The 24,142-nt window shown below is 39.2% G+C and overlaps 4 protein-coding genes across 4 annotated transcripts; 3 read left to right on the forward strand and 1 right to left on the reverse strand.

The window, feature by feature from the left end:
* Positions 1–1,497: 1,497 nt before the first annotated feature.
* Positions 1,498–3,558, forward strand: LOC101306625 (dynamin-related protein 4C-like). Its single transcript, XM_004298538.1, has one exon. The coding sequence runs from the start codon at positions 1,498–1,500 to the stop codon at positions 3,556–3,558; it is 2,061 nt and encodes a 686-aa protein (XP_004298586.1).
* A 2,526-nt stretch (positions 3,559–6,084) lies between these two features.
* On the forward strand, positions 6,085–9,337 carry LOC101311471 (spermidine synthase 1-like). The gene is made up of 9 exons (XM_004297595.1): positions 6,085–6,355; positions 7,028–7,104; positions 7,192–7,314; positions 7,586–7,690; positions 7,958–8,030; positions 8,123–8,194; positions 8,297–8,492; positions 8,757–8,877; positions 8,992–9,337. The coding sequence occupies exons 1-9, from the start codon at positions 6,178–6,180 to the stop codon at positions 9,055–9,057; spliced, it is 1,011 nt and encodes a 336-aa protein (XP_004297643.1). The 5' UTR covers positions 6,085–6,177; the 3' UTR covers positions 9,058–9,337.
* Positions 9,338–11,865: 2,528 nt separating this feature from the next.
* On the forward strand, positions 11,866–13,888 carry LOC101311757 (probable carotenoid cleavage dioxygenase 4, chloroplastic-like). The gene has a single exon (XM_004297596.1). The coding sequence runs from the start codon at positions 11,870–11,872 to the stop codon at positions 13,637–13,639; it is 1,770 nt and encodes a 589-aa protein (XP_004297644.1). The 5' UTR covers positions 11,866–11,869; the 3' UTR covers positions 13,640–13,888.
* A 1,258-nt stretch (positions 13,889–15,146) lies between these two features.
* On the reverse strand, positions 15,147–18,854 carry LOC101306912. Its single transcript, XM_004298539.1, has 5 exons — positions 18,178–18,854; positions 17,927–17,944; positions 16,517–17,205; positions 15,636–16,117; positions 15,147–15,521 (listed from the first exon to the last, which is right to left on the reverse strand). Exons 1-5 carry the CDS (start codon positions 18,852–18,854, stop codon positions 15,147–15,149), a joined length of 2,241 nt encoding a protein of 746 aa, XP_004298587.1.
* Between the last annotated feature and the right edge of the window lie 5,288 nt (positions 18,855–24,142).

Here is a 24,142-nt window from a genome sequence, read left to right on the forward strand (position 1 = left end):
TTTTTTTTTTATGCGTTATGATCTGGTTGTTCCTGCTCTATCAGTAACTGCTAACTGAGATTCGAATTTGGGGTCAGATCGATTTTATTTAGATAAAAAAACAAAGACAAGAATTTAATAATTTATGCTTATGAGCAATTGAGCATTGGAGCAACAATTGTGATTTTCATGGAATTTCCATTAAAATCAGGTAGATGGCCCAAAGTACAAACAAACCCATAAGGGAAAGCCCACAAGGAGCACTTAAAACAAAAACAAAGGATCCAAATATGGCCCAGAAAGCCTACCTTGACAAACAAGGGCTCGGCCCAAATCAGTGTACACCAAAAACCACCCCCGAGTTCATTTATGAAGAGCAGGTATTTAGAAACACATGAAATTTTTTTGTCCAATAATTTGTTAATGACTTGAGGACAGTTTCTCAAAAAAAGACTTGAGGACAGTTTAGTTGGAGAGTAGCCAAAGGGTCTCTGCGAATCTTGAATCCCATTTATTCCAGCGTGCACAAACTTTATGCTTCCAAGAGATTATTATTGCTGCCTTGATAATTCCAACAGATTGGAAATCCAAAAGTGTGCTTAATTAGCAGGTGAAAAAGAGAAAGCATGCATCATCGAGCGTTGTAATTTCTATCTAATTGGCATGCGAATGATCCCTCATTTACTTCAGTTTTATTTTGAAAGAGTTGATTAATGTTGAAGCTCAAAGGGTGCTAAATGGTTGGAGGAAAAAACCCACTATAAATAGCTAGTTTCATGTATAATCTTCATCACTACCTGTTAAGTAGGGATGGCAATGGGTAGGGTAGGGTACGGGGATCAAAATACCGTACCCATACCTTTTTACATTTTTCATCCCCGTACCCGTCCCCGTACCCGTAATTAGATAATGGAGATTCCCCGTACCCGTACCCTTTGGGGATTACGTTTCTATACCCGTACCCGTACCCGTTAACAATTATGTATTAAATTAAATTTTTTTTTTAAAATACGAAATACAATTATATAAAAGTATGAAATTAAAATCAAATACCAAAATAAATAAGTTTCATACTTCAATCCAATAAAAATAAATACAAGTCTTGGTTAAAACATAACAATACTGGTAAATTTCATTAAGAGAATAAAAATATATAATAAAAAGGAAGGTCCATTAAATGTTTATTAAGAGAATTACTAAATTTTTTTACATAAATATTTATTTATAAATTATATATAAATATATATAATAATAAATTATATAATTATATATAATAATATTTTCATCCTTAATGGGTGGGGATGGGGACGAATATCAAAATACCATACCCGCCCCGTACCCGATTTAAGAATCCGAATACTAAGGATCCCCATCCCCGTTACCCGTTTATACCCGTATATCTTCCCCGTTAGGGTCGAATACCCGTGGGTACCCTACCCGCTGGGGATTATTGCCATCCCTACTGTTAAGTTGTGTGTTCTGCTTCCAATATTCCATTTCTCAATTTGTTTCTTAGAAATGGCAGGAGGAGGAAAGCACACTGCTTCAAAAACCAGCAAAACCAAATCAACCGCTGAAATCCCAAACCTACTAGGAAACTCATCCCAGGAATTAGTTGAATACCATGATGCACTACTACCTATCGCTATCCATGCTCCGATTGTGTCGTCTTACAACGACAGAATCCGTCCTCTGCTTGATGCAGTGGACAAGCTCCGGAATTTGATGGTTATGGATGAAGGCATCCAGCTACCGACAATCGTTGTCGTCGGAGACCAGTCGTCCGGGAAGTCAAGCGTGCTTGAATCGCTGGCCGGCATCAGCCTGCCACGAGGACAAGGCATCTGCACCAGGGTGCCACTCATTATGAGGCTGCAGCACCATGCCAGTGAGGAGCCGGAGCTGTCGTTGGAGTACAATGGCAGGGTGGACCGCACCGATGAAGACAACATAGCTGAAGACATTGTGAAGGCAACTAATGTTATTGCTGGAGGTGGTAAGGGAATTAGCAATGCACCATTGACATTGCTAGTGAAGAAGAATGGAGTACCGGATTTGACCATGGTGGATCTTCCTGGAATCACTAGAGTTCCGGTTCATGGCCAGCCGGAGAACATTTACGACCAGATAAGGGACATGATCATGGAGTATATCAAGCCGGAAGAGAGCATTATTCTGAATGTCCTGTCTGCAAGTGTTGATTTTACTACTTGTGAATCGATTAGGATGTCGCAGAGTGTGGATAAGACTGGTGAGAGGACTCTTGCTGTGGTTACTAAGGTTGATAAGGCGCCAGAGGGACTATTGGAGAAGGTTACAGCTGATGATGTCAATATTGGACTTGGCTATGTCTGCGTAAGGAACAGAATCGGAGATGAGACTTATGAGGAGGCAAGAGCTATTGCCCACCAGCTGTTTGAAACACATCCCCTTCTTTCCAAGATTGACAAATCTATTGTTGGCATTCCTGTTTTAGCTCAAAAGTTGGTGCAGATTCAAGCAACCAGTATAGCAAGGAATTTACCGGAGATTGTGAAGAAGATCAATGACAGACTCAATGATTGCCTGAATGAGCTGAACCAAATGCCAAGAAGTCTCTCATCTATTTCTGAGGCAATGACAGCTTTTATGCAGATCATTGGATGCGCCAAGGAGTCCCTCAGGAAAGTTCTTCTGAGAGGCGAATTTGATGAGTATGCAGATGATAAAAAAATGCATTGCACAGCTCGCTTGGTTGAGATGCTCAATCAATACTCTGATGATCTTTACAGGTGTGTGGAGAGTGACCCCAAGATCAACTTTTTGATGGATGAGATAAAGATTTTGGAAGAAGCCAAAGGTATTGCTCTGCCGAATTTTCTTCCTCGAAATGCTTTTCTTATTATCTTGCAATCAAAAGTGAAGGGGATTTCAAGCATTCCAATTGGATTTGTGGATCAAGTCTGGAGTTACATTGAGGATGTGGTAATATCAGTCTTGATGAAACAATCAGAAAATTACTACCAGCTACAGTTGTCTGCCAGAAGAGCTGGTCATAATCTGATGGCCAAGATGAAGGATAGGTCCATTAGGTGGATGATGGAGATTGTTGAAATGGAGAAACTCACTGACTATACATGTGATCCTGAATATGTTGCTGAATGGAATAAGCTGATGGCTCAGCAGGAACCATTTATGAATGGGGTTCTGCATGATGAGAATCGTCCTTCTACTGTAGCTATAGAGGGTATTGGGGAGGTTGAGGTTGCAGTCCTTAGGCATTACCCTCATCAGTTGGTTCAGGCTTTTGACCTCAAGATGAGGATGACTGCTTATTGGAAAGTTGTGCTGAGGAGGTTTGTTGATTGTATGGCGCTGCATTTGCTGTTATCTGTTTCAAATCTGGTGAGCAAGGAGATGGAAGTGGAGATTGTGAATGAGTTGATGGGGCCTTATGGTGGTGGAATTGAGAGGATGCTTGAGGAGTCACCGGCTGTGGCTGTTAAGCGTGAGAAGTTGAACAAGAGTATCAAGAAGCTCAGGGAGTCCAAGGAGGTTGTGGCCAAGATCATGGATGGCATTATTTCCTATGGTGATTGAACTAGCTATTTACAGCTAAGAAACTAGTATGGTACTATGGTCTTTTGCATTTTGCTGGAGGTTGTGTCTTCTGGGGATGTTTGTTTACTTCTTTTTATTTAGTGCTTTCGGTTCCTTGTGTTATCTTGATTTGCTTATGTAATGGGCTATGATCCATGTTGAGTGTTATGAAATTTCCAGCTTATTTATTTGCTGTTGTCTTACCATGTTTCTTCGGTTTCATCAGACATTGATCTCCCATATTCTGTAAATACTATTGCAAGTTAAACTGCTTATCTATTTGCTGTTTTCTTGCCAGATATTGATCCACCATATTCTGTAAATACTTGAACCAGTAACATAATATCACTAATAATATGTACTCAGATGCCATGCTTAAAAAATCAAACTTCTGCAAGTTAAACTTTCTCTATGTTTTTCATAACAAATTATATCCTTCAACATATAGCAATGCGACATCCATGTGCAAGTTAACAAGTCAGAGACTTGTTGCATTCGATTTTGCTCTGTTCTTGGCTTAATTATTGCCTTGTTGAATTAGTGGAAAATCTTTTGAAACCCCCACTTTTGCCTTTACTTTCTTGGTAAGAGAAAGAACCATACAAGCTAAATCCTTAAACTTCAAGCTACGGATAAAGTTCACCGTGATTGTTAAAGCATCCGTTACAAAATTTGCTTCACGGTATAATTACTCGTTGATAATTAACGTTAATGGCATACACATGGATAAAAACAAATACAATCATTGTAGTTCCAAAAAAAGGAAAAAGAGTTGACTTCACAGAAATGATCATACAAGGCAAATGGACATCATCACAGTTGTGTTCATAGTCATCATCATCGAGTTCATATTGGTATACCGAAAGTTCATATCAAATTCATGCATGGCTGGCCAAAATTATTTGGTCATGAACCCAAATATGTGGCAAAAGTTAGGGATTTGAGCATGATTGCGGTCTTGTTATATATCTTACGAGGAAAGCAATTCGCCCACAAGTGATTATTACCAAACAATTTGTTCACACCCACACGCAGCATTCCCATTCAGGTCGGTCAAGTTATCATGAAGAGGAATTCTACCACTCCCTAAAGTCCTCATGCATGCTTCACAACTTCACGATGAACGCAGAATTGTTGTGCATCCAAATGAATGTGGAATTTGACGTACCCGTTAAACTTGTTTATTGAGTGATGATGAACTATTTTGCATACTTTATATTGCTAATCATTTTATCCCTCTCAAAAAGCTACATAATACGAAGCTTAATCAGTTAATCTTTATTTCTTATATTATATTAGCTTAGTTTGTTTTATGATCATGCTCTTATGCATTTTATTTCATTGTTTAAGAAATATTGCAAAAGTCTTGAGAGAAAAATCTTCATATGCGCATGTATATATCATTTGAAATCGAATCTTACAGCACCATTTGATCCTATAAACATGCATGCAAAAGCCAATGGAAAATACAATGTGTTCATGTCTTTTTCTCGATCAATTTTTATAAAAAAAATACGACTCCAAATCATTTGTGTTACACATTCGGTCTCTATATCACTTTCTCCGTTTTCTAAAAACACGTGACATGTGATACGGTACATTTGTCACATTATCTTTTTCTTAACAACTACAGGCACACAACATCCACAAATTCCCTAGCAAACAAAGGTTATCTATAATATGCTCTAAACGAACATAAACAGATTCGGGGAAAAATTGTAGCATCCCTCCCACTTGATATGCTGCCCCCACATCTACAATATGCCCTCTCCACCATTACCTAAAACCACAATCACGGCCGTCCATACAAAAGCCACCGTCCACACCAATGATTCGAATGACTTTTCTCTAATCAGTGAATAACACAAAAGCAAGTTAATCCCAAAAGGCTAATCAAGTGTAATCAACCCTTTAGTGGCAATATTAGTAAAAAACCGAAACCCCAAGGCCATTTCACCGCACGAATATCAAATAAAAGCACAGATATTTTTGGATCATTTCTCTGCATCCCGACAAATCACCAAGCGCCAAAATTTCACCTCAAAACCCTAATCGAGAGCCTCATCATTTTTATATTCCACCTGGTAAAAATAACAATTTGCTAGTTTTTTTTATTTTTTTTTTATGAATAATACAACTTAAAAACCAAAACAAAATTACAACGAAAAACCTTGATACATTCTAAATCATAAAATCAAGATTTAAACAGTGACTGAGGATAGATAAAACTCAGAGTGACCAATATCTTATCTTTTGCAAAATAAGTTTGTTTCTCGTCAAATGATTGATGTGAGTATAAATAATATAAGCTGCGTGACAACACATCAAAATAGATAAAATAAAATAAAATAACAATTCACATTTTCGGAAAAAGTGGAAAGAAAACGAAAAAAGAAAGCAAAAACTAATCAGAATCTTTGCGCCTCCCCGAAAATAATTACTTTTTACCGCATTAAATATTAATTACCCAAATATTCCTGGCTTTATATAGGAGCTCGCAAACACGGACTCCGCAAACACACACCAAGACTGTGTGGTCTGTCCAGAGTCCTGAACCGCTCGCCTTCTTCTGCTTCGTCTTTTCTCGCCCCTGCTAGGTTTTCGTCTTGTTTGGGTTTCATGGCCGAGGACGGTGTCGTGGGGTTGGGTGATTTTCCGGTGAAGAGGGCGAGGGAGGAGGAAGAGAACGGTGGGTTGACAGCTGCGGCGGCTATGGAGACCGAGAGTGGGAAAGAGCCGGATTGTATCTCTGGTGTTATTCCTGGGTGGTTCTCTGAGATTAGCCCAATGTGGCCTGGTTAGTTTTTCTGGTTATTTATTTTACTGTGACATGTTTTGGTTGCTCAGAATGGTACCAATAGTGTGTTTAATGTTATGGACGTTTTATGCACGTTTTGCGAATCATTGTTTGTATGGATTGTTGGTGAGAAATGTTTGGCATCGAAGTCGTGAGTTCGCCCGTGTTTTATGCTCACTTGGTTAATGTATTCTAGTAATTTCATGGTGTTAAATCTGGTTGGTGTGGATAAATCATTTGGTTATGAGTGTCTTTGGGTTTTGACGTTGATTTTCGGACTTGTTTGGCTCTGTTTAGATGTATAGTTTCCAACTACCTGGTTTGCTAAACTATGAGTTCAGGACCTATATGACAGTAACTCAAGAATATAACATGTGATGAATGTAAAATTCCAGTGGGAGTCTACATTTTGTTTGTAAGTGGTTAACTGTCATAGTGCGAGGCTTGCTATTTGGTTATGGCAATTTGTTTAGTGATAATCGGTTGTTTGGAATTTTTGGAACTTTGAACTATTGACTCTAAATGGTAGAGTGTTTCTTACCCAAATAGCTAAAAACCATCATGCAAAGGAGAAATAGTTTTCAGCTTTGTCAGTTTCTCATTTTGTCCTAGTGTTAGTTTGGGTTTGTCTGGTAGAATGATTGAGGACTTACCTATATACTCTTATTGCAGGAGAAGCACACTCCTTGAAGATAGAGAAAATTTTGTTTCAAGGGAAATCGGACTATCAGAATGTGATGGTCTTCCAGGTAACATACACTTTTGAAGTTGTTATTGGCACTTCCTTACCTGTTCTAGTAATCTGAATATATTGATGATACATATTCTGTTTACAGTCATCGACCTATGGGAAGGTTCTTGTCTTGGATGGGGTGATTCAGCTGACAGAAAGAGATGAATGTGCCTATCAAGAAATGATTACTCATCTTCCTCTCTGCTCAATTCCAAACCCGAAGAAGGTAATTTTGTTGTCTGCAAAACATAGGACTAAACTAGAAAACATAGGTAGAAATATGCATTTCTTTCTTGAAGAGTAAATACACACACTGACACGATTGTCAAATCATTTGGTTTTTTTTTAAAACATTACGCATAGGTTGAAGCTACTTTTGTGAAACCTGTTTCTATTGCTTTTTAAATTTTCAGTGAGAAGATGATGTGTGATGTCGTGTAGTTTTGTTCAATTTAATATCTTGTCAACTTATTATCTTTCTAATTGGTGTTGTTCAGGTTTTGGTTATCGGTGGAGGAGATGGTGGAGTACTGCGGGAGGTGGCTCGTCATTCTTCTGTTGAGAAAATAGATATATGTGAGATTGATAAGATGGTTGTTGATGTAAGTAAAAAACAACGAAAGTTTTGGATTTATTCTTCGTAGGCTGTTAATGTGTCTGATTATCCCCAGTTGCTGGTGGAATATTTTATGCATCTTGATACATCATATGTATGTATATATGTATTTATATGCACTGCTGCAACACTTGGATAAATTCAATTTGGGTAGAACACGTAAATGACCACGTGATTCTACTGGGGTGCACTAATGTACTGGGTGCGATTGTAGGTTAAACAATAATTTATCGTCCTTTCTTCTGTATTCCAGGTTTCGAAACAGTTTTTCCCCCGCGTAGCTATTGGATACGAAGATCCCAGGGTGACCCTTCATATTGGTGATGGTAAGATCATATTATTCTTGTATCTAACTTTGCTTTTCTTTCGTTCCCTTTTTTCTTGCAATCGGTTGTCATAAGCTCTGTTACTTTTGCAGGAGTTGCATTTTTAAAGGCTGTTCCAGCAGGAACTTATGATGCAGTGATTGTGGACTCTTCTGATCCCATAGGTAATATCATAATACCTTGAAATCATATTCATCTTGGTCCAAATAGAAACATAGGAATCCTTTGTGAACTTACTGGTTTTCGGGTGTTTGTTTCTTAATTAGGACCTGCACAAGAGCTTTTTGAGAAGCCGTTCTTCCAGTCGGTAGCAAACGCTCTCTGTCCAGGAGGAGTTGTGTGCACCCAGGCAGAGAGTATATGGCTTCACATGCACATCATTGAGGATATTGTGTCAAACTGCCACCAGATATTCAAAGGCTCTGTCAACTACGCATGGACAACAGTCCCTACATATCCAAGGCATGCACTTTTCTGAGTCTCTTTTACATCCTCTGTTGTGCGCGCACACACACACTAACACACTATACAAGATACAAGATGCACCTGCATGACACATGATTTTTTTCTTTTTGGCAACATTATAATTGCTCTGTTTGGGGTAATTTTTTTTTTCTGAAAGTGATACTGTCACTTCCCTGGGGTCTTATGGAGTGTTAAAGACAATTCGTAGTCTTGTGGTTATCTTTACTGCTGATGTAATTTTCTTCTTGTCGTCTATTTCAGTGGAGTGATTGGTTTTATGCTCTGTTCTACTGAGGGACCTCCTGTTGATTTTAAGCACCCTGTGAATCCTTTGTCTGAAAATGACGGTTCCAAAGACCCCTTGAAATTTTATAACTCTGAGGTAGGATTTTGCTTTTGTCTGTCCATGTTTTGGAACTAATCTATAATGATTCCTGTTTAGTTATCCGTAGGCCTCTTTCTGTTGCATCTAGTAATTTTTTGTTTTCACTTCCAGATTCACACTGCTGCATTCTGCCTACCATCTTTTGCTAAGAAGGTGATTGAATCGAAAGCACAGTGAGGAAAATTCTTACCAGGCATCAGACAAGCAGATATGCTCTTGCCGAATACCTGCCTTTTCTTGTAGTTGAAATGGTTTATCTAGCTATGAACCATAGAATAAACTTATATTTAATTTACTGTTGTCCCAATTGGGTATCTAGAGCTGTAGTTGGATCAAAAATGATTTCACAGACTGTCTTTCCTTATGATTAGTCGGAGATAGTTTATAATGCAAGCAAGTTTTTTGCCTCCATTTAATGTTCATTACGTCTGTTTGCCTAGATTTGTGGTCTTGCCGTGGGTGTGGGTGTCTTCTATTACTTCACCAAATTCATGATAGTGATAATACAGCTCTTGCTTGAGTGCTTGGATCCCATTTGGGAAGCAATTTCAGTTCCTTTCGCTACAGTTCAGAAAATGGCCCAACCACTTGTACTTTGTCGACCATTTCCCCCTTTTTCCTGGACCATTTTATGTTCGACGTGATTGGGCTTAACCTAACATCATCCTCTAGGTGAGACTTTCCGCACTGTAATATACAGGTGTCCATTCCAAATGAAATTGCCGAGATGAGTAGTGGCGTACACGCTAAACCGAACGTATGCCATAAACAGTTAAACACACAAACGTTTATATCATGGGTCCGGTTGAAGAGATATTCATTTTAACACAAATTTTAACACTTCTCATAAGCCATTAGATCTTATGAAATTGGGTCCGGTCTAAGAGATATTTTTTTTAGAATTAAATTCAGTTTACCTCTATGAGGTTTGAAAGTAACTTCATGTTAATCCCTATATTTTCAATTTCATCAGTTTACCCCTCAAACTTTTGAATTTCCCTCAACCGTGACCAATGTCTCATCTTCTGTCCAAATAAGACGTTAATTGCTGACGTGGACCCAATCTCATGAGTTAAATTATGTTTGTACCCGAAGCTTAGAAAATTTTCAACTTAGTTATGGATAAAAAGGAATGATTTTTTAATTTTTTTTTCACTAGTTTTTTTTGTTAAATGACAATTTTAATCTTAACAATTGGGCTCGTATCTAGAATTAACGATCAATTCAAACAAAATATAAGAATTTGGTCACGACAGACAAAAATTGAAGAGTTCAGGGGGTAAACTGATGAAATTAAAAGTGTAGGGATTAACATGAAGTTACCCTCAAACCATAAGGGGGTAAACTGAATTTAATTCTTTTTTTTAACACAAATTTTGATATTTCTTAATAACCATTAGATCTTATTACATTTAATGGTCTAGATTTATTGTGAGTTTGATGCCAACATACAAAAACATGATGTGGCAAGTGACATGAAATTAAATTTATTTAATTTCTTTTAAATAATCAGAGCAAATTTGCAATTAGAAAGAAACATTTAGTATTTATAAAACAAACATTATTTAGAACACATACGAAGAAAAAGGCATAATGGTTAAGTGAAGAACATGCGCCTGATCTCCAGAAATAAAATCATCCTATGATTAGTTCTTTAGTAAAACTATAGAAAAGAATGAATTAGTTCCTAAGGGAAGAGCATGATAATATGAAATTAAATTGAATTCAACTAGTGGTCGATACCAAATTGCATTTGACAACATAAATGGATACAATTGGTGTTGGAGATAACAAAGGACTACTGGATGCATAAAACTAATCAAACTTTCAATTAACAAAGCATGGTTATTTCATTGGAGAGATTAGAGCAGAAAAAAAGCATGGTTTTATCAAAGAGGGGAGATAATAGAAGATAATTGAAGATGTTCACTATTATATGCATAAAACCCTAAACATAGCCTCTTCCATTGATCAATACTCTATTGCGACAATGAATGAGAATTCTATGTTGTCAAATGCAATTTGGTATCGACCACTAGTTGAATTCAATTTAATTTCATATTATCATGCTCTTCCCTTAGGAACTAATTCATTCTTTTCTATAGTTTAGAGTTTTACTAAAGAACCAATCATAGGGTGATTTTATTTCTGGAGATCAGGCGCCTGTTTTTCATTTAACCATTATGGCTTTTTCTTCGTATGTGTTCTAAATAATGTTTGTTTTATAAATACTAAGTGTTTCGTTCTAATTGCAAATTTGTTTTGATTATTTAAAAGAAATTAAGTAAATTTAATTCTATGTCACTTGTCACATCATGTTTTTGTATATTGACATTAAACTCATAATAAATCTAGACCATTAAATGTAATAAGATCTAATGGTTATTAAAAAGTATCAAAATTTGTGTTTAAAATAGTGTCTCTTGAACCGGACCCTTATAGAGATCATTATACGCAACAAATAGATTAATATTAATCGAAAGTTTTACATGCTGAAATTGTGAGCTGTTTGATCTAGCACTGATTGCAGTATGCTTCTCGAAATGTAATGATTCTTGACAAAGAGTTCTGTATGCTCAAGTTTTGAGCTGCTAGATTCATCACTGATTGTAGTATGCTTCCTCTAGTGGATCACTGATAGCCAATATTTCAAGACTCGACAAAGAAGAAAATTGACCCAGATGGATGTGATTCATCAGAGTCCCACTGAATAAATGCCTTCTAGTGACACAGTAGTCTTCTATATCCCCTAATGTTGTTTTCCCTTGTTCATAAAAATCCCCAATCCCAAACCCACAAAATGCCTCTGTTCCTTCACCGTTCATTTTGAGATATAACCCCTACAATGTGGCCCCTCCACTAGTTTCTGGGTTGTGTTGTGAGTTGTGACTGTTGTCCACCTCAAACATCTCCAAAATATCCCACCAGTTCTCTCCTATTTACTCCAATCAGGCTAGGCATCTCTAAGCTCACTCAACCCAGAGCAGCCATGGATGCCTTGTCCTCCTCTTTCCTCTCCACATTTCCCACCCAACCCTCCACAACAGCCCCAAAACTCAAATCCCTCACCATCTCCTCTGTTAGAATCGAAGACAGACCCACAACCCAAACCCCTCCCAAAACACCACCACCACCACTACAACCCAAGCACACTGCTGCTACTACTAAGACTACTCCTTCTTCTCCATCCTACTCCTCCCCACCACCCACAAAACCTAATCCAACAACACTCCCGGCTGCCATCTTCAACCTTTTCGACGACTTCATCAACACCTTCGTCGACCCTCCCATCCGCCCTTCCGTCGACCCCAAACACGTCCTCACCGGCAACTTCGCTCCCATCACCGAACTCCCACCAACCGAGTGTGACGTCATCCACGGCTCATTACCCTCCTGCCTCGACGGCGCTTACATCCGCAACGGCCCAAACCCTCAGTACCTCCCGCGCGGGCCCTACCACCTCTTCGACGGCGACGGCATGCTCCACTCCCTCAGAGTCTCCCAAGGCCGCGCCGTCCTCTGCAGCCGCTACGTCAAGACGTATAAATACACCGTCGAGCGCGACGCCGGCTTCCCTCTCCTCCCCAACGTCTTCTCCGGCTTCAACGGCCTAACCGCCTCCGCGACACGTGGCGCGCTCTCAGCTGCCCGCGTGGCGTCCGGGATGTACAACCCCGCCAACGGCATTGGCAACGCCAACACCAGCCTCGCGTTCTTCGGCGGCAAGCTCTACGCGCTCGGCGAGTCTGACCTGCCTTACGCCGTCCGTTTGACCGCCGGCGGCGACGTCGAGACCGTCGGACGGGAGGACTTTAACGGCGAGCTGTTCATGAGCATGACGGCGCATCCGAAGGTGGACCCCGACACCGGCGAGGCCTTCGCTTTCCGTTACGGACCGGTTCCGCCGTATCTGACCTACTTCCGGTTCGATCCCGCCGGATCTAAACAGAAAGACGTGCCGGTGTTCTCCATGAAAAGTCCTTCTCTGCTGCACGACTTCGCGATCACGAAGAAGTACGCGGTGTTCGCCGACATCCAGATCGGGATGAACCCGATGGAGATGATCGGCGGCGGGTCTCCGGTGGGGCTGGACGCGTCGAAAGTGTCCAGAGTCGGGATAATCCCGAAATACGCGGCTGACGATTCGGAGATGAGGTGGTTTGAGGTCCCCGGGTTCAACATTATGCACGCGGTGAACGCGTGGGACGAAGACGACGCCGTCGTGATGGTGGCGCCGAACATCTTATCGGCGGAGCACACGCTCGAGAGAATGGGGCTCGTCCACGCGCTCGTCGAGAAAGTGAGGATCGATCTCAAGACCGGGATCGTAACCCGGCAACCGATCTCGACTCGGAATCTGGACTTCGCGGTGATCAACCCGGCTTACCAGGGGAAGAAGAACCGGTTCGTCTACGCGGCAGTCGGCGATCCGATGCCGAAGATCTCGGGAGTGGTGAAGCTCGACGTGTCGGGCTGTGAGCATAAGGAGAGCATAGTGGCGAGCAGGATGTACGGTGAGGATTGCTTCGGGGGAGAGCCGTTTTTCGTGGCGAGGGAGCCGGGGAATCCGGAGGCGGAGGAGGACGACGGGTATTTGGTGTCGTATGTTCATAATGAGAAGACGGGAGAGTCGAGGTTTTTGGTGATGGACGCCATGTCGTCTGAGCTGGACATCGTGGCGGCCGTGAAGCTGCCCCGGCGAGTGCCGTACGGTTTTCACGGGCTGTTTGTGAGGGAAAGTGACCTGAACAAGTTGTAGGTTACGGCGTTTAATCACCGCATACACTTGTGAATTGTGACTATGTTGTATATAATTACAGAGTAAAGTTTTTATTATTATATTTGTTACATTACATTCCTGACCAAGATAGGATATTGTTGGATTGTGATGAACTCATAAAATATGTTAGGGTTTGCATGTTCTTGTTACGTATGAAATTTACGTAAATTGAACGACTAAATTGCATTATAGATTGAAGGAGACATTTTCAAGTTTCTTCAAAGATTGAAATTCTTTGTGTGGTTTACATCAAAGGACGGCATGATTTATCTGCTTTGAGAAGTCTTAGGAAGTCTTAGGAGGTCGCTCATTTCGGATTTTCTTTACAATATGACGGGAACCAGATCGAAAATCTCAATAATTGAAGGACCTCATGTCTAGAGTTCATAATTATTGATGAAAATCTTGATTTTGTGTGAAAGAATCATGTTCTTGTTTTCGCTCTAAAATCATCTCTTGTTAGCTAGTATCAAAATATGATATTCCAACAAAAGATAAAAATGATTAAAAGATCTGATTGATTTTTTAACAACTATGGTACTTACTTTAAAAATTAATGTCTCGGAAAGATATGAAGAACGATCATAACATCACACAATTAAGATACTCGGCGATATGAATTTCAATAAAAGATTATGATGATTAATGTTGTGTTTGGGTGAAGTAATTTCAAATTTCATAGAAATTTTAAAATCATGGGAATTACAATTTCATAATTTAAATTCCATTAATTATATAAAAATTTCATTGTTTGGATTTCATGATGTAGAGTTTTAAAATGACAAAAATTTGTATTTAGACTAACTTTAACTGAGGGAATTGATAAATAACACATATTTTATGAAGAATTCAAGTATGTAATTTAAACGAGAAAACCAGTCATAAGAAATTTGAAAATTTTTTATTTTTGATTAAATTCTCGAAAATTCACCAATATCCAAACACACCGTTATTTAAGATTGTCACTAGTGCCGAACCACACAATCAAGTATGGTCTATATATTTAAACGTATAAGTGTTGAGTATATCCACACATAACTTGGCTTTCTCTGCAGGCTATATTGCAAAATAGTGTTGATATAGGTGAGAATGCAAGATTGCAATTAGTTTGGGAGAGACGGCCGAGAGAAGCCCAATTAGTTTTTTTGGAAACAGACACTGTCCTAATTAAAGGCCTTACAAAAGTTTTAAGAGTCCCAACTCTATTTCTTCAATTTCATGAGAGCCTATTCCGCGCACCCGTCATCTCCACCGTTAATTTTTTTTTTTTTTTTTTTCGCGGGTCAAAATCAACGGTGGATACACCCGGGTGTGCGGCGCACCCGGGTGCGCTGTATAATTTTCACAATTTCATATAGATGTATGTATTCATCATTTTTTCTTGATGTCTTGCTACAAAGAAAAACAAATAAAACCAAAGAGTAGCTCATGAGGGGAAAGGACATATGGAACATTAGGTTCTGTGAATCCTTCTTCTTTGGACCAGTTACTTCTCAACTACTTGTCCGATTTCCACATCAACTCTCTTCTCTGAAATCAGTTTTTTGCAGTATTGGTAATAAATCATGTATGCAACCCACTTCACCACATTGCCAGTACATATGAGGCCAATCTGAGCAACAATTCCTCCTCTTCTTTCATAGTGTTTGAAGAAGAGGCATGTCAGCTTCAAACCGATTCCCCAAACACCGAAAATAAGTGTCAAAACAAGCCCTTGCCGCCGTTCTCTACCTCTGCTTAGATAGGCTGAGAGCGTCAATGCATTAGCCCCCTTTGTGTTCTCCAGTATTGAGATCACAATACTCATGTTCCATATAGCACCCCATTCCAAGTAATTTGCTAGCAGTGCCATGCAAGCTGCCTTGTATAACATTCTACAGTACATATTATAGTACCCAATATTTCTCAATAGAACATAGTATACTGATACTAACCATATTGATCCAAGTACAGTACAAGTTGATAAGAAAAGTACCCAGATGGATGTGACAAGAGTTCCTCTAAAGCGCACCGCTCTGGTAACACTGTCACTGCCGGAGACCTCCCTGAACTTCCCTTTTCCTTCTAACTTGGAGGCCAAATCGACGATCACAAAAGCACTGCAATGCTCTAGGAGATGGAGAGGTATCAGATAAAGAAGTCCCAGTTGTATCAAGTTGTTGGATAACATCTGGGTCCAACTTGTTGTAGTATGGAGCTGTGTTTGCCAATTGTAGTTGAAAAAATCAGAATTTTGTTTCAGAAACTGCAGGATTTGAACAAGGGTTCTTTGCAGGTGCAACTCATAGTAAATTGAGAAACAAAAAAAGGGTAGAGATGTGAGAAAGGTGAGTATAATGAAGGTGTGGCTCTTGCAGATTAAATACAGAGATTCTTTAAGTATATCAAAAACTCCAATCTTTGGCTTCAACATGATATGGTTGCTTTCCATATCCAAGCCCTTCACTAATTCACTTGCTGAAAATTAAGAAGGTAGTTATATAATCAAGATGGTCCTAAATCCCTTTCGATTCAAACCCAGTGGGCATCAGGTCATTGGTTTGGTTGGTACTCGAAAATGATAGTATACCAGTTGCTCAAACATTATTAGACACTGAAATATGTCAAAAACTGCAGCTTTCACCTCAAATCTGACACTGAATCTAGCAATGATCACATAACAGAAAATCACCCAAAGTTGATTTTTCTCTACTTCACATAGCAGTTACTGTTGAGTTGTAGTAAACAGTGTAGTATTCAACATCTGAGTACTAGGCCAAACTTTGCCAAGTGATACTAAGAAACAAAAACAAACACTTCTAGTGAGCTAGTGATCTTAAAGAGCAAATGACAACCTTTTCTGCTGACGATTCTTACAATCAAAGTAATAAACTGTGAAAACCATCCAAGTCATGACCTTCCCCAAACACAATAGGCTTGCTTGAAGAAAAACATGTGCAAAATTTGTGCACTTAAAAAGACTGTGTCCTCTGAAGATTGGCAAATTAGAACTCGGTGCTCGAGTGGTTGGCCAATCCAAGCTCTTAAGAAGAAGCATCAAGACGAATCCCCGTAGCTTATCTCCTTTCATTAACTGTGATGAGGTTGAAAATGCTCGAAATAATCCTCTCTGCTCCTCTAACTGTAAAATGGACGCAACAACACTTAGCTTCCACCAGGCATTGTATTCCACCCATATTGCAAATGTCACAGCAGGAACCATAACATGTACAGACTTGAAGATCAAACTGTCTGTAAAGCTTGATAAATGCAGCTGTTGTACATGAATACAATAGGCCACATAAGGTAAACAGATATGGTGCAACATAGACATAGCAATGAATGTGAAAACACCATCGCGCCCAAGTGATCTGGTTATGGTGTTTCTCAGAAGATGTCTGAGACCCATTGAGGCCTTATGATCACCGTCACTAGTAGTGTGGATTGTTGAGGAAGCACAAATGGTTGCGAGTGCAGTGAGGAAGTTGATCAAGTCACCAATGTACACCTTGGGAATCGGGGGTTCTACTTCTACAGCTCGAACGGTCTTTATGGTGCTGAAACTCCTGCAAGTGACGGTAAGAATTTTTAGAGTTTTTAATGCCTTTATGAACAACAGACTAAGTTGATCATGCATATGAAATAGTCTTGGCACTAGCGTTATGAAAAAAAGCGGAAATGAGGTAATCAGTGTGAAGGTTATGAAATTGGGATTTCTGAAAGGGATTTTCATGGCCGATATGATTATCCCAAAGGTGCCAAGAAACCATAGCTTCATCTGGTCGGTATCTATTGGGTTCTGCACTCCCAAGTTTGAATATTGTGGGTTTTTTTAGCTACACTCCTCCCTTTTTCTTCATATATAATGCAAACTTAGAATAAAAATAAAAATAAAGGCTAGCGGCCGCCCTCATTTTCCGTATTTACTCGCTCGATGATCCCAACTACATCATGAAACAAAGTAATTACTACTTTTAAGTATTGAAATATCCATATATACTCCATAGATTACAGGACAAGGTGGGCAAGCAAGACATGCATAAGATTTATAAGAATGTAAAAACAGGCATTATAACAAAGTTCAAACTTTGGCTGTTTTCTTCTCTTTCCCTTTCTTTGCAGTCAATGACAAGCATGGCAACTTAAACATATTTCCCAAGCAAAGAAGATACACATAAAAATAGATCCTCTCTTACCAATGCTGTAATATATTGCCGGAGCAAATGCCTTGGTTTCATCAAAGTAGTATTCCACATAGCTTTGAGATATTTTACTATTAGGCTTAACCTTGCCAAGTCATACAACCTGAAACATAAACAAAAACTTACAAGGAACTATTGAACTAGTGAGCTAGAGATCTTTGAGAATAAACGGCAACCTTTTTCTGCTGACAATTCTTGCAATGGAAGTAATAAATTGTGAAAACCATCCAAGTCATGACCTTCCTTAAACAGAAGAGGGTTGCATTAAGAAAAACATATGCGAAATGTCTACTTGGCTGTCCTCTAAGGATGGTTGGGAAAGAGATCTGAACAGACAGAAGAAGCATCAACACGAATCCTCGTAGTTTATCTCCTTTGATCAACTGTGATGAGGTTGAAAATGCTTGAAATCCTCTCTGCTGTAACTCTAAAATGGACACAACAACACTTAGCTTCCACCAGGCATTGTATTCCACCCATATAGCAAATGTCACAGCAGGTTGTACATGAATAGCATAGAACACATAAGGTAAACAGACACTGTGCAACATGGACATGGCAATGAACATGAAAACAGCGTCGCGCCATCTTGATTTGGTTATGGAGTTTTTCAGAAGATCTGTGACACTCATTGAGGCCTTGTGATCACCAATACTAGTATGGATTGTTGAGGAAGCATAGATGGTTGTAAATGCAGTGAGGAAGTTGACCATGTCAACAATGTACATTTTCAGAAACTGAATGGTCAATTCTTCAGGCCATGACAAATCTTCCTGAGTGGTCTCTATGCTGCTGTAAGTAACAATTTTTCGCTTCACTAATACCTCTATGGAAAAATCAATAATCTGGTCCTGAACAAGAGGTAGTTGTGGGAGTAACGTTATGAAAAATAGTGGAATTGAGGTAATCAAAGTGAAGGTTATGAAATTGGGATTTCTGAAGGGGATTTTCATAGCTGATATGATTATGGCAAACGTGCCAAGAAACAATAGCTTCATCTGCTCGGGATCCATTGGGTTTCTAAGTTTCACTCGCTTTTCTGCATATATGATACAGCCCTTGCCGTTTTTTTACCTGGAAACTCGATGATCCCAATTCCCAACTACAATGAAACAATGTAACTACTACCTTCTTAAGTATTGAAATGTCCAAATAATAGAGGACAAGGTGGGGAAGCAAGACTGCAAGACATACATAAGAGTGTAAAAACAGGCACTAACACAGAGTTCAAAACTTCAAAAATCTATACTTTGGCTCTTTTCAATTCCTAGTCTATATAGGATGGACAGAACTATACAAGACTATATAGGATGGACAGAACTCTATACTTCAAAAAAAAAGGATGGACAGAACTGTACTAGTACAACTGGGATTCTTGACACAACATGATAACATGAGTCACAATGCTTTTTCATCAACATCTTTCATCGCCACTCTTAGCCTTCATCATCAACTTCCTGTCTACAACCCCGTTCTTGCAATCGTAAAAGTAGATCATGAAGACGATCCATGTAACCACATTCCCGTTCCCTTTTTCTTTGCAGTCAACGTATATGCACGGCAGCCTTAAACATGTATCCTAAGCTAAGAAGTTACACATCAAAATAGACCCTCTCCCCTCGTTAGCAATGCTGTAATATATTGCTAGTGCAAATGCCTTAGTTCCATGTATGCCCTCCAGGCCTCCAAGACAGTGAATTAAGAGTTCTTTTTTACAATATCAAAGGCTTACAGCTTCTGATTCTTTATGATAATGCTGCTTTCCGTTTCCATGTTTTCACCTCCAAGCATGTTGAATCTGATCACTTATCAGCTTAACTCAGGACTTTAATTTACTGTCTTGCTAATTGCATCGTGATTTCTTGCTAATTTTTCGCATCACAAGCTATTGTTTATAAACATAACTTTCTGTCTTTTAAGAATAGGTTGCCATCCTCAATTTAATAATCAAGGCAAGTCCAGACATTAGAGACGGTTCTTTGTATAAAAAAATTCAAGACCGACTACTCTTATATAATAGAGGGCATAACATAGTGAAAGTTGTAAATAATTTTACACCTGGTTTAGTACACAGAATTGTAAGAACTTATGGCATGCTTTTGTGACGATCCTTACAGTCGTAGTAATAAACAGTATATCCCACCCATAACATAATCCACTGCATACAGTAGAAGATTTTTTGAATGACATGATATGCAGGTATGCTAGAAAAGCTCCATTTGAAGAGGTTTTTAAAACCTGAGAGCACAGTAGAATGGAGAATTATCAAAACCAACCCTCTTAGTCTATTTCTTCTGCTCAGCTCTAACGAGGTTGAGGAGGCTTCAAAAGGTCCTCTGAAATTGTCTTCTAAAATGGAAACAACAACAGCTACATTCTTCCCTGTCCCTAATTTCCTCTTATCTTTTTAGAAGGTTTTAGACATTGGTTGAAGGCAAGGTCTAAGAATCCTTACTTGATCATGCTATAGCTTCTCGTTCCATTTGTGGCCGTTGCCATATGGTTAGAGTTCACAGCCACCGAGTTTTGGTGATCGAGGTCTGAACAAGCTCTCGGAGACTCATTGACTTGCCAGCTTTAGTAGTATAGACTCTGGAAGCAGAGTGGATAGATGTGAGTGCAACAAGCAACTTGAGAATGTCGAAAAGCAACGAATCGAGTACTCGGGTTGTCCAATCTTGAAACCATGGTATAGAAGATGTGAGAGTGTTGGGCTGAGTAATGAGCCGCCGTAGCTCCGATGATGCCTCCATGATGAAACCAGGCTGCAGAAATTTATAAGGTGATCTTGGTATGAACATCACCATGCAGAAAAGAGGAAAGGAGGTGATCAAAGTGAAGGTTATGAAATTGGGATTTGCAAAGGGGACTTTCATGGCTGATCCCATTATACCAATGGTGCCAAGAAGCCAGGGCTTGGTCTGCTGAAGTTCTATCGGATTCTTCATTTTCCTGCTACAAAGTTTGAACTAATGTGGTGGATTTGGTGTGGTTTTCTCTTCAATATATACAATACAAACTGGAAACATGGTAGTTGGTTTCACATTTCATTTCAAACAATGCCATCTTTGTCATTCTATTCATTTGACGTGATGATCAAAGCACGCTCTAAAATATAGTACTCACCTTCACCTTCGTTCTTAGTTGTTGAAATGTCCAGAAACTAGAAGACAAGCAGACAAGCAAGACATATAGAAGAAAGTAAACAGAGGAGCTAATAAAGTTGAAAACTTCAAACCAGGTGCTTATTTTTTCACTTCTTCAAGCTATGTGCATAACATGGTTTATGAAAGTACACCTAGTTTAGTACACATAATTGTAAGAACTTATTGCATGCTTTTGTGACGATTCTTACAGTCGTAGTAATAAACAGTAAAAACCACCCAGAACATCATCCACTGCAAACAAGAGAGGATTTTCTGAATGAAATGATATGCAGGTATACTAGAAAAACTCCAATTCAAGAGGCTTTTCAAACCTGAGAGCACAGTAGAATGGAGAATTATCAAAACCAACCCTCTTAGTCTATTTCCTCTGCTCAGCTCTGATGAGGTTGAGTAGGCTTCAAACGGTCCTCTGATATTGTCTTCTAAAACGGACACAACAACAGCCACATTCGTCAAGGCTATGAACTCTAACCATTTGGCAACGGCCACAAATGGAACTAAAAATTGTAGGGTGATCAAGTAGGGATTCGTAGGCCTTGCCTTTAACCAATGTCTAAAACCTTCTAAAAAGATGGAGGAAATTAGGGACAGAGAGATGTATGTAATTATAGGCTGATGCCACCGAGTTTTGGTGATAGAATTCTGAACAAGGTCTCGGAGACTCATTGACTTGCCAACACTACTAGTAAAGATAATGGAAGCAGAGTAGATAGATGTGAGTGCAACAAGCAACTTGATCATGTCGAAAACCCATGAATTGAGTAGTCGTATTGTCCAATCTTGAAACCATGGTATAGAAGATGACAGAGTGTTGGGGTGAGTAATGAGCCGCCGTAGCTCCAATGATGCCTCCATGATGAAACTAGGCTGCCGAAAGTCATAACGTGATCTTAATCTTGGTATGAAGTTCATCATGCAGAAAAGTGGAAAGGAGGTGATCAAAATGAAGGTTATGAAATTGGGATTTGCAAAGGGAATTTTCATGGCCGATCCCATTATACCAATGGTGCCAAGAAGCCATGGCTTGGTCTGCTTAAGTTCATTGGGATTCTTCATTTCCGTGCTACAAAGTCTGAACTAATGTGGTGGATTTGGTGTGGTTTCCTCTTCAATATATACAAAACAAATTGGAACCATGCTAGTTGGTTTCACATTTCATTTCAAACAACGCTAGAAATCTAGCTTTCTTTGTCATTCTATTCATTTGACGTGATGATCAAAGCACGCACTAAAATATAGTACTCACCTTCGTTCTTAGTTGTTGAAATGTCCAAAAACCAGAAGACAAGCAAACAAGCAAGACACATAGAAGAAAGTAAACAGAGGAGCTAATACAAAGTTGAAAACTTCAAACCATGTGCTTATTTTGTCACTTCTTCTCTGAAATTTGGGATATTCCAGTAATGTAGTAATAGAAACATTACATCTGATCATGAAACGTAGCAACATCCGAAAAATGGAAGTTGAGCGCAATGCACAATGTTGCAGTAACAGAAACTCTTAATAATTCATCAACCACTTTTTTTTTCTTTTTTTTTCGCTGAATGATCGAGGATAGGCGAATAAATCACCTATCACTCCATTTTATTAATAAAAGAAAAAATAAACAAAGGAGAGGGATGAAAACCAAAACCTCCCGAAACAAATTACAGACTAGCTGAAACGAAATTGAGACATACTTCTAATATCGTTATTATAAGACAATAATATGAAAGGTGGAGGCTCATCAACCACTTTCAACAGCTCTCTTCTTAGCTTTCATTATCAACTTCCTCTCTATTTCACGGTTCTTGCAATCGTAGAAGTAAATCGTGAAGGCGACCCACTTCACCACATTTCCCAAACAGAACAAACCAATCTGTGTCAAAATACCAACACTCCAAGTTCCTTTGCAGCCAAAATAGATGTAGGGCAACCTCAAACCAACTTCCCAAGCAAAGAAAACAAGCATCAAACGAAACCCTCTCCACACATTGCCAACACTATAGAAAATTGCTGAAGCCATTGCCTTGGTTCCATATCTACCCTCAAGAATTGAAATCACAACGCTCATGTTCCAAGCGGCACTCCATCCCAAATACATTGTCATAAGTCCCAGAAATCCCACCCAACACCACACCAAGACTAGTACGTCGTAATTGAACTTGGTGACAACATAGTATATTGCTGCTAACCATATCAATCCTAGTAAAGAAATAGTCGAAATGATGAAAGCGTACACAAATGTGACCAAAGTGCCTATGACTCTAGTTACATCGAAGGGTTTATGAACCATTTCCTTGAGTGTCAATGGTGGCTCTTCTTCTTCTTGTCTAGTATATGTCTTGGATGCCAAATCAACAATCACGAGGACGGTGCTGAGCTCTAGGAGATGGAGAGGGATCAGATAGACAAGGCCTATCTGAACCAACCCTTCAGGAAACTCATTGTTCAGTTTTCTTGTTATGTCAGTTGGTATTGACAAAAGAGATAGTGTTGACCAATACAAATCAGCAGAGGGCGGCTTTAGCATTTCTGAGATTCCAAGGAGGAATTTATGGAGAAAAGGTTCATAGTAAACCAAGAAACAGAAGAGAGGGAGGGAGGTGAGAATGGTGAAGATCAAGAAGTTGATGTTTGTGGCTGAGATTGTTAAGGCTTTCCTGAGAATATCAAAGGCTTCTAACTTATCATTCTTGATGATCAGGTTGCTTTCTATCTCCATTGTTTCAGTTCCAAGCACAAAACTGACAAAAGGAGTGGACTTGACTCAAAACCAACAGTCTATAGATATATCACACCGAAAATCACTTGGGAGTTGGGAATCAAAAATGAAAAGACCAAAGTAAAGAAGAAATGAAAAGGAAAATACTTACTACTTGCGCAACAGAGAAGAATGAAGCAGTGTTGGGTCTGGAATCCAGTTTGGCGGACAACACAAATGTGACTGGATTTGTGAAAGCTCAAAGCTGGATCTGGGAGGGAAATGAGTGACTCACAACACAAATGTGAAAGGTCAAAGGTCAAAGGTCAAAGGTGTGTTGAAGAAAACAACGTGGTTTGTTTGTTTTTTGTTTTTCATTTTTCAATTTTAGTATAATTATACATGGTGAAATCTCAGCTATTCATATGTCATCCATGCTACTAATGTCACA

The sequence above is a fragment of the Fragaria vesca genome, linkage group LG4 (genome assembly GCF_000184155.1).
Source record: "Fragaria vesca subsp. vesca linkage group LG4, FraVesHawaii_1.0, whole genome shotgun sequence".
Classification (NCBI taxonomy): Eukaryota; Viridiplantae; Streptophyta; class Magnoliopsida; order Rosales; family Rosaceae; genus Fragaria; species Fragaria vesca.